The sequence below is a fragment of the Anolis carolinensis genome, chromosome 6 (assembly GCF_035594765.1).
Source record: "Anolis carolinensis isolate JA03-04 chromosome 6, rAnoCar3.1.pri, whole genome shotgun sequence".
In the NCBI taxonomy this organism is placed as follows: domain Eukaryota; kingdom Metazoa; phylum Chordata; class Lepidosauria; order Squamata; family Dactyloidae; genus Anolis; species Anolis carolinensis.
The window spans coordinates 23872082-23883488 of NC_085846.1; the positions used below are offsets into that span (position 1 = coordinate 23872082).

Below are 11407 nucleotides of genomic sequence, written 5' to 3' on the forward strand. Positions count from 1 at the left end.
GCTCCTATTTTGAAAGAGAGGCCTTGCAATGACGGCATTGATGGTGGGAGGTGGGAAAGGTGAATAAAGGCATATCTGTTCTGCCATACGTATGTACGTCAGCTTCTGTTTAAATATGCTTTTCCAACGTCCATCTCACTAGTGGCAACTGCACAAGTCACAGCTGGAAACTGGAATAGCTGCCCAGTTTCATGGAGGAAAATGAGACTGTGTTTTTTTAACTGCTGAAGTTCAGGGGAAAATCAAGTATGTGTTGAAAAAATTATTAGTACTATTAGTTTTTTATTTGATCATATCTATGTATGTGAAGATTTATAATGTACATGAGGTCAAGTCCCTACTCAGAAATCCAAATTTTATTATACAGCAGAAGAAAGGAAGGGAGAATCAAACACTGGTAAATAGTAAGAGGGAATATATACATGAGAAAATAGGGATTTACAGTTTACAGAATTTTGAAAACATGAGAAAACCTAGTAATTTTTTGCAGTTGTACTGATATCATAAGATGTTATCATAATTTAATGTAGTATTTGAAATAACTGGTATTTATAGACTCTGGCACTTCTCAGAAAACTCTTAGTATTAGGGTATCAGAAGGTCAATAAATACATAATAAAGGTATTTAAATATTTTAAGGACTTTTTTTGCATGGGTAAAATGTCACCCTAAAGCTGCATGCAGCCAGTATTTTTATAGTCCTTTTCTAGGCTCTCTGGACAGTTCTTTTCTGGATAAAAGGTCCAAGAGAGAGTGTCTGTTTTAAAGCCTCTGGGACAAGCAGTTCACATTTGAAAGGTTACTGGAGTCCCTTCTATTGTATAATATACCCTCCTGCCCTTCTCCAAACAACATCCTTAGTTGTTTGTATTTTTAACATCTATGCTCCCCCAGAAGATCCTGTGTGCAGAACGTTGGCCCCAGATCTGCTGCAGTTGCCCACACCCACTTTAGGGTAGTAGACTTCCCAAGATAGCTTACATTAAAGAATTCTGGGTGTTTTTCTTCAATACTAAGGCCCACATTATTTAATAAGGCTTCATTTCAAGTTAGCACACATGGATTGTCTCCACAGAAGTATAAATACCTTACAATTAAGGCAAACCCATTCAATAATAGAAAAAGTGAGAATACTATCAGTTGCTACATCATATCTTACTTATTACTACTTCAGAAAAAGTAAGCAATAATGTTAAGGGGTAAAGAGCTACAGATGTGAAAATAAATAAAACTGTTTTAGAATGGCAGAATATTATATGGGTTCTTTCAAAATCCTCACAGAAAAAAGAGTTATATATTACATTCGTTTGGCCTTTCTTTTGTCATCTTCTCTTTCTTTGTTGACTTTCCTTCCCTCTTTCCTTTCTCATGAATTATAGACACTTCCGAATCCTTGCATCTTTTAATATCCAAATTAATAGACTCCTTTTTTCCCTCTGGTACAGCTGGAACAACTGGATCAAACCCTGTTACAACAAAAGCCCAACGCAAATGCCGTGGCCACATTGGAGAATGTCATTGAAATCCAGAGTAAGTTTTGCTGGGAGAGGCCACAGCCAGTTCTCAGAAACCATTTGTGAGATTGCATTTTGCCTCCTCCCTATGAAGAGTGTGGGGAGGGTAATCACAATGAGAACAATTTTTGGCCCAGGTTGGTCAAAATATGTTGATCCCTGACATCCTCAATCTGTTGGCTCTGTTTGACAGGAAAGCCTTTCCCTCCTTTATTGCTGATATAGGGCAGAATGCTGATGATCTTGTCTTGCTATGGTGTTTTTCCAAGGTTAAAAAGGGAATGGTGTGCATTTCTTTAAGCAAGTGATACTCTCACTTTATGACAAGGATGTCCAGAGTGTGGCTCTGTGGTAGCATGTGTCCCCCAATGCTAGTTTTCTGGCCCTTAATACCCCACCCGACTTCCCAGAACACCCCTTTCCTGACCTAAGAAAGGATAAATGACCTTTCTTGGAAACTTCCAGGAGCAGCACTTCACCTGGTTTTTTTTTCTCTCCATGTCAGAAGCTGCTTGAGAAACTGCAGGGCACTTCTGGTGTGAGAGAATTGACCGTCTGCAAGGACGTTGCCCAGGGGACACCCAGATGCTTCTATGTTTTACCATCCTTGTGGGAGGCTTCTCTCATGTCCCCACATGGGAAGCTGGAGCTGACCGTTGGGAGCTCACCCCGCTCCCCAGATTTGAGCTGCTGACCTTTCAGTCAACAGTCCTGCTGGCACAAGGGTTTAACCCATTGCGCCACTGGGGGGCTCCACTTCATCTGTTGAATCAGCTGTATAGCTCCTCTGGATTAGTTAACATAAAACCCCCTTGTCAGAATCATAAATGGATCTTCAGTGGTGGCAGTAAGGATTTTTAGCATTCCCTGTGGCTTGCAGAGGGTCCCAGAGCCAGACGATATGCCTCCAGGGTTGTTGTATGTATTCTGGGCTGTATGGCCATGTTCTAGAAGTATTCTCTCCTGATGTTTCGCCCACATCTATGGCAGGCATTCTCAGAGGTTGCCTCACAACCTCTGAAGATGCCTGCCATAGATGTGGGCGAAACGTCAGGAGAGAATACTTCTAGAACATGGCCATACAGCCCAGAATACATACAACAACCCTGTGATCCCGGCCATGAAAGCCTTCGACAACAGATGTGCCTCCAATTTGCTCCTCCTGCAGTTACTTAGCTCAGCAGTAAGAGATGTAGACTAAGCTATTGGAGACAAAGGAGTTGCATTACTGGGTTTAGAGAAAATGTGGTGTGGTTTAAAGAAAGTGGTCTAAGAAAGACAGTGCAGTGTTCTGGAAGGCTGCGCCAGATGTTCACAAGTTGACCCATCATTCCTGCATTACCATAGCTGACACATTGCCCCTTGTCTTCTAGGCAAGCACTGGAATTCATTGAAACGTTTTGCAGCGCTTGTTGGCTGTTCCTTGCTGGAGGCACAGAAGGGTGAGGCCGAAGAGGCAGAGACAGTCAGTGCCATGGCATCACTGTCAGTGGACACAGAACAGGGTAAAGCAGAGTGTGATGTCCGGTGAGTTCTCCCTACACTTGCGATCCCGCGTAACAATATTCAGAGGTTTTTATTCTGTCTCTCTCGTGTTCCTGAAGCAGCCCATACAACCAGGATTGTACCATCTCAGGGTATATTTCAAAGACTTTTTGAACTGCGTCCTGTGCTTGGCGTTGAAAAAAGAGTCTCATTTTTGGAAGAACATAATGTCCGGACCCTCTCAGGATTCTCTGCTTCCTTTTGGAGAAGCAGACATTCCTGGTTCATGTTTAGGCATGTTTAGAAAGATGGATGGATACCAAGGGAACAGATGCTTTATCAGAACTCTATAGAAAGTCATAGAAAAAATTTAAGGAAAACAGTGTTAAACAAAATATTAAAACAAAGTGACATTAATCACACACCCCTAAAGAAAACAATGCTAAACAAGCTAAACAAATTGGTTACATGTGTGCTGTCTTGTCATCTTCCCTTATGTCTTTTATCTCACTCTTTTCACTTGAAGGGTTCCTTTTTGGGAAGAGATGAAATGTACTCTGGTATATTGCCCTGAACACATCTAATCCTTTCTTGATTTCAGAAGCTAAGCAGGGTTTATCTTGACTATGACTTACATGTGCAACCACTAGAGAATACCAGGGATCTTTCAGAAAGACTAGGAAATAATTCTGCCTGAAACCCTGAGTTTTTCTACCACTCAGTCCTTGATGATAGTGAGCTAAATGGACTAATTGTCCGACTCTGTGTCAAACAGCTTCCTGTGTTCTGCTGTTTTCTGTCTATTTTCCTAAACACTGTGTTGGATGCTTTGTAAGGGATCTTAGACTATTTGGTGACATCCCAGCCAGTAGTTATATCTTTCTCTGAACAAATGGAAGGCAGCTAACCAACTGTTTTTTGCTTTCTTCCTCCTCTCTGCAGACAAGTAGAAGAGCCAATGGAAGCCGAACCCGTGTTGTGAAGTGCCAAGACTTCGATTTGTGTAGCTGTCACTCTGTGGGTTAATTGGTCATTTGTGAGTTCGTTAAAATAACAACAACAACAACAACAACAACAAAATAATTTTTTATCTATTAAAAAGGAAAAAAAAGAAAAAAAGAGTTGCACTGGACAAAATGAGCCCGTGTGTGTATGTGTGTGTGTGCGTGCTCGCGTCAGTCTCCTGGCATTCGTTCTCACCAGCATCACCATTTTGTCCTAACTCTTGGGGATTTGTGAGGGGCATGGTGGGTGGGGGGGCTTTCACATGGGCATCTCCTCTGTTATCCCTTTCTTAGACATCATTGCCACCCGCCTCTCCTTGCCCACGATCAAATTTGTTCCTTTCCCAGGGCTGGTTTATGCCAAGTTGCTGCCCTGGGTGAAAATTCAAACAAACACACAGACCGTATCTAAATGGTAGTGAGAGAAGGAGCAGCATTTCTTCCTCACAGGTGTTGCAAGGTTCAGCTCCTTTTCCTTAGCACTCTATATAAGCAAATGGACATTTTCTTCTCCATTCATTTGTGTGATGTGAATGGAGATAGCCTGCAATCAGGAAAGCTTGAGGGGAGTGCCTCACAGTTACTCCTTCATGTTTTTCAAAGGTCTAGGGTAGGAGAGAGATTGCATTTGCCCTCTTAGAGATTTCTCATGTAGCCCGGAGCCCCTGGGATTTTGCTGACCTGGGCAGCCATCAGTACTGCCTATTCATTGGGTTGGGTCAGTCTTGCTCCATATTTCCAACCTGTTCCTGAAATGTCATTACTCTTCTCTTTGCCATATGAAGATGGGATTGAAAGTTAAATCCTGCCATCCCCTAAACGTACTTTCAGATATCCTTTCCCTAATTCCCCAAACGTCTCTTCTGTGAACTGCACTCTCCCTCGCACCAAAATTAGATCCAAACATTTTTGGGTTTAATCTTACCTTCGTTGCCTAAATCTCTCTTTCTCCTGATCCATCTCAGCTGTTAAACTGCTCCTCGGTATGTATAGTTCTGAATTAATCTCTAGGAGAAGCCCCTAAATTGAGGAGAAAGGAAAAATGTGTGCCTTTAAGTCATTTTTGTTAATGCCTTAATTTCCTAGTCAGTTCATTTCTTTTTCTTTCATCCCTTCTCCATCTTTCCCATTCTTAGTTAACCGTCTGTATGAGAGATACTATTGTATAAAGATGGAAAGGAATTACGTGCTATCCTCACTTGCTAGTGCACATCGGCTCCAATCCAGCTCTATGTATAAACAAAGGGTGGCTTGGAGGGGGGAGTGGATTGGGGATGCCCACACATTGGAAAAAATATTCATAACAAGGCAATGCAGATAATGCATCACCACTCAGTTGTGCATTTAGTTATGCCTCTGACTCGCACTCCCAATTTATGCCTGAATTTCCCAATTTGGCAAAGAGATAACCATATGGCAGTCCTACTTACAAGTATGGATTTTGTTAGCTGGATCAGGCCATGTGCCATTCAACACCTTTTGTAATGAAGATTTTGCTTATATTGATTGTTCCATGACCAATGCTTTCTGGATGCTCTCTCTTTTTCTCTCTGCTGTTTCCACTTCCCTCTCCTGCTTCATTTTGTCAGTTTAAAAGACTCCTCATCACTTACTGTAAATAATTTGATTTCTTGTATCACGTGCACAAAACTTTATTTCAAAGAAACTTTTATCCATTCATGAAGAAAAAAGGAGAGAATTCTTCGCTGTTACTTCACCAGCCAAAAAGAAAAGGAGAAAAAAAATAGAGCAATTTTAGCTTTTAAAAGAAATGGCTATAAAGAAAAAAGGTATATAATTTTATTACAGATGTATTATTTAATAGTATTTTTTAAACTTGTACCACAAAACTCTCCTTTCCTTTGGAAAGTTGCTATAGCAGGGATAATGCAACAAGGGAAAAGGTGGAGCTTGGTATTGTTTTCACTAATTCAGGGCAAAATGGGATTTGTAGGGTGGGGTGGGGGGAAGTTGTGTGGAACGTAAGATTGTGATGTGTTTTTAGCTGCACTTATGGTTGTTAATCTTGCCTAGGGTCTGTTTTAGGGATCCGTGGGTTTGTTTCAGGTTTAGTCCTCCCAAATGTTCCATGGTGAAGGGGATAATGTTCCTTCCTGGGTCTTCTCATCAGATTATCATCCTTAAATCCATGGTGAGTGGCAGGTCATGTCCATACAGCAATTGCTACTCCTTTCCCTTATGTCCTCCATTCTTCCTTACTTTGCCACTGTGGTAGGCAACATGTAGCCAGATCTATAAAACGACTGCACTGAGTGAGTTTAGGGCTGTTTTTGGGCAGGTTTTGTGACCTCTTGGCCATAAACTGAGTCTGGCGCAGAGCTTAGAAATGTTAATGAAAATGGCTAACCTCTTAGCATTAGTCACTGCTTTAAATATACAGTACATTAACATGTCAGAAATTGGGGATGAGGAGACTAAATCTTAAAATCCAGAGAGAAAATGCTTCTGAATTCCCCCTTTAAAAAACAGCCTTTAACACAACAATTAAAAATATTCATTTTGTAAGAAACCATAACATGTTGTAATTTAATCCCACCCCCTTCAAAGTGTAATATGTTGTAGGTAATATGACTTCTAAAGCTTTGAAAGTCTCAGGTCTGAAGATATGTTTCTTCTGGTACCAAGAATGTAAAGGAGAATAAGTTTCTCACTCAACCTACTAAAACTCACTTGGCCCCATCACAATCCCTTTAAGGCCATCTAGCCACATTTAGGTTATACTGTCTTGGGTTCTTTGGGGGTCAGGCTGGGATATCAATAAAAATAAAAACAAATTTATCTCAGGTGCACTTAGACATGTGCTCTGTCTTTTGCTGAACCAGGATTAATACAGGTGGGCAAACTGTACCCTGTGCTTTGCATGTGGCCCACAGGCCTACTTTTCTGGTGCACATAACCCTTTTTATTTTTTTTTAAAAACCATTTTTTTTAAAATTGAATTTTTGCTCTCAAAAAGACATCCGAGGGTGTGCAGGGTGTTTCCACCACATTTGAAGGCCACATGGGTCAATCTCTGTGTTGTTTTAATTGGTTTTATATGTTCATGGCCTTGAGAACCCTTGTGGGCTGGGAGGCAATACAGAAATATTTTAAATAAATAAAACAAAAAATTGCCATTAAAAAGGGGGGGGTTGCCTCAAAATGCCCTCTAGGGTTTCAGGAAGACCTCAAAACATGGTTACACAGTATGAACTCCTCCATATCCCTTGCAGTGTATTTACTTGCAAACTGTGCTAGTGATTACATTGGAAAATATGACTTCCCAAGCTCTCCTGGGGTACTAATGTGCCCCCCTAGCCTACCCCTCATTTAGTAGAGTGTGGACTGTGAGATATAAAGCTGGCAAGCTGCTCTTTCTGTGTGAAAGCACTATCATTTTTTCACTTACTTTGGATCCTCAGATTCAAGGGTGAAAGTAGAGTAAATTATGTAAACTGAGGCTGGATCTACACTGCCATATCATCCAGTGTAGATGGGACCTAAATCTTGGTCCCCCATATAGCCAACCGTTGCCCACCTGTTTCTACATCTGGCTTTTGTTTACTGAGCCCAAGCATATTATATATATATATATTCTGGGACAGGCAGGGTGACCTGAAAAGAGGCCCTGTTTAACTTCTAGTATCTACTAAATTACAGCTGTCTAGATGCATATTTTGGTTCCCTTCCCACTTGTACCCTTGTCAGGGCTATCTTACCTCTCTTGATTTGCTTAACAGACTCCACTATGTGGAGCTGAAATGATGAAATACAGAAATAGGCTTGTTGGCAATAGCCAAGAAACAGAGGGAGGATCTTATGTTCCCAAAATAAAGGGATGGGAACAAGAGGGCAACTCTCGTGAGGACTGTTGATCTGAGAGCAGTTTGTTCCACCTAGAGAAACCTGATTCTCTGCCTGCTGTTCTGCTTACTATGGTGGTTTTGCTCCCAGGTGGCAAAAATGACAAATCTTTGTCACAGACAAATAGCTATGGACTACTAAAGATATTCCATGCTGAGATACTGGGGTGTATTTAAGGATAAATCCAGGTGACTGCGTAGAGAAGGATATGTCATGGGGTTTTTTCATACCATCATTTCTGTGTCTTCATACCTGTCTTATTCTTCAGCTCCTTCAACATAAGGACAAATGTTACAGGAATAGTGAGGAAGAACAAGCCATAAAGAGACAAAAGCAAAATGTGTATTTGCCAATAACCAGAAGAATTATCCATGCATTTCAGCATTAGCTGCTGTAGTTACTTCTCTAAGCCTATGTCTTCCAGATGTGTTGAGAAACAGTTCTCATTGTTGGCTGCCAGAATGAGCAGGGAATATGTTGGCCGGGGAGTTACAGTCCAACTTATCTGGAAGACATTAGGTTAGAGAAAGCTAAACTACAGAGTACTGAAATTTTTGTTATGAAGGGTAGAATAATAATGTTAGCAATATTAAACTTGGGTGGGACATTTATCCCCTACCACTCCCCCCTCCACTAAGTGTACCTTGTATAACCTCTATAAGGCAACTGCAGTCCTCTGTTTAGTCCTTTAAACAGGACTGTGAGTGCATAGCACATGCACTTACATAATTATATTGCCAAATCCCTGGCTACTTTGCTTGGAAAATGTGCTAATATGGATTACAGGTGATTACACCTTTTTTTTTAAAAAAAAGCCAGTCTTTAAAATACTGTATATGTTAAAGACCACAATTAGTACCCTGCTTAGACTTGTAGGTCTTCTTCATAGTGACAGCCCTCAATCACTCCAATAGTGGCCCAGAACATTTAAATACTGTTGGAGGTGGAACTGAAATTGAGTTTTCTGGGCTTCTTTACTCAGCTAGGATCCAATAGTCAAGTTGTAACCTGCAGACATAAATTCTGTGTCCGTGTCTCCCACCCCACGATGCTGCTCACTCCAGCAGTCATATGATCAGTTCACAAGAACAGGTTCATTCAATAACTTCCATATTCCCAGCCCCCTTAGGGTATGTGCATAAGTATCTTTAAGCAGGATTCCTTATAGTCTTCACCCTTAGAGCAAATCTGGCATCCTCCCATGCCGTCCAAGCACATTTGATAAATATACTCCTCAGCATTCTAGCGCTCCACTCACTCAATTGTGCTGCTCTTACCCACAATCTTCAGCTGAGCCTTTTAAAAAAAGTGTTTCAGGAAGACTTACTCCAATATTAGCTGCTTTTTTTGCAATTATTTTGGAAAGAGTAACAAAATCAGTCTCCTGGCAGAGATAAATTAAGTGATGCCACAAGCACTGGCTATTGGCAGCATTGAGGGCAACTGGGCAGAACAGGTTATGCTGAACTCCATCCTGAATGGATAATTCTGTACGCTTGTATACAAAATGACCCAGCCCATTTAACAATGTTCCTCGTTATTTCACTTTCTATTTGGCTCACTCAGGAAACATGCAGAAAGAATGCAGTATGGGATTTTTCACCTTTGCTATTGAATGCCGCCCCGTCTACACCCAGTATGACGCACGTAGGGTCACACTTGTGCTCTATGGACAGGTGCGGTCAGTCCATGCAAGCTCTGCAGATGCACCGGGTAGCCTGATGAGATTTGACGCAAGGAGTGTGTGCCATGAAAGCATCCTTCTAACTCAGTGGTTCCCAACCTTTGGGCCTCCAGGTGTTTTGGACTTCAGCTCCCACAGTCCCTAACAGCTGGTAACCTGGCTGGGATTTCTGGGAATTGAAGTCCAAAACACCTGGAGGCACAAAGGTTGGGAACCACTGTTCTAACCCTACTGTCACTGAAGTCTTGCATCGTGCATCTTCACAGCAAGGAATACAGCCCCACATACATGCATGGATGTTACGCAAAACAAAGTGATGGCTTGTTCTTTCCTACCCAGATGGCAGGACTAGAACTAATGAACTTAAATTAGGAAAGAGTAGTTTTCAGTTGAACACTAAGAAAAACCTCTTAATGATATGAGCAGTTTAATAGAGAAACTAGTGATCTAGAAATAGATGGATTTTTAAAACATGGAAGAGGTTTGAGCTTAATGACTATTCCTCAAGCTGAAACCATTGAGATGCTTTGGATTTCAGCTTCAGGTATGGTAGGCCATTGGTTATGTTGGCTGGGGCTGATGTGCACCGTAATCCAGTACCTCTGGAATGCACTATGATGGGGAAAACTGGGCTTCAGCATTTTCAACACTCATTTAAATTATAATTAGCTGCTGTAGAGGTGTGAACTTTTGGTCTTCCAAATGATTTGGGCTACAGTATCCACAATCCATTACCATTCGTTATACAGGCAGAGGTGTCTGGGATGTGATGTCCAAATGATCTGGAAGATACACATACAATTGTTTCTTTCTGTAATCAAGAATTCTTGAAGATGCTAACTTTCTCCACTGAATGCATTTGGGCCTGCTTGCCAAAGGGCAACTCTAATAGGAGCCTACTATATAACAAGGTTTACCATTTGGAAACACCTCTTCGCTGCTCGTCTTTTTGAGTGACTAGGTTATATCTATTTCTGCACCGATTCAGCTTTCATTTGCTGACTCACATCAACAATCCCAAAACACCAGTGTAAAAAAAGTCATATTTTCTTCTCTTTTCCATGTTTCTGTTCACAGAAATTTGCAATAGAGTTGTGAAATGAAAACATTGCAGTTTGCGTGATAACACTTATTTTTGCCCCATGCAAAAGAGACTCCCATGTAAACTTGATGCTACTCACTAACTTTATAGTCAGGAAGAGATGAGCCCCCATTTTTACCGTTTTACATCTCGCTTTCCACTGTCTTCTTTAAAAATTTGCAGTGAGGAGGGAGAACAGGTAGAAAAGCAAGAACAGGATTCACCAGCCATTGTTTCCATATTTCTTCATTTGGATTTTTTTGGGGGGAGGGAAATTTCTGCGCTGGCCAAAAGTAGCAACTATTTTGAAAAGCCATTAGTCCTTAGGACAACAGCATGGAACAAGTGTGGGTGAGCGAATGAGTGTGTGTGTGTATGTGCGTGTGTCAGCTCCTGTTCCGTTGGTATCCTTTCAGTAGGGACACCACACCAGTATTAAGTTGTTGAGGGGGCTGTTGTTGTGGAGGGGAATTGGGACTTTTTCATTTCTTTCCTAATCAACCCCTTTCACATTACATTGAAGATGCTCCCCCATACGTGGGGAAATATCTGTAGGTTCCCTGTCCCTTCTGCTTTTTTCTCCTGCTTTCTGTCTCTCTCTCTCTCTCTCTGTTTATCTCGCTCTGGATACAATTTTCAGTTGAGTATTTTGTAATATGTTCCAATGTTTGTCCTTGTGTAAATAAAATTGTTTCTGGCAATATTTTGTGGTAGAATCAATGTGTGGGACTTTCTGGCTTCTCTTTGTAAGTCCTGTCTTCCTTCTCCAAATCGG

The 11407-nt window shown here is 41.3% G+C and overlaps 1 protein-coding gene across 6 annotated transcripts in view; it reads left to right on the forward strand.

Annotated features, from left to right (window-relative positions):
- hdac5 (histone deacetylase 5) overlaps positions 1 to 11335 on the forward strand; it is a 115396-nt gene extending 104061 nt beyond the window's left edge. For all 6 annotated transcript variants that reach the window (XM_016994632.2, XM_062957401.1, XM_016994630.2 and 3 more), the window contains 3 exons: positions 1446 to 1530; positions 2888 to 3041; positions 3942 to 11335. In XM_016994632.2, the coding sequence (XP_016850121.1) occupies positions 1446 to 1530; positions 2888 to 3041; positions 3942 to 3981 (279 nt within the window). In that variant the 3' untranslated portion in view covers positions 3982 to 11335. The remainder of the gene's footprint in view (positions 1 to 1445; positions 1531 to 2887; positions 3042 to 3941) is intronic.
- Positions 11336 to 11407: the final 72 nt, after the last annotated feature.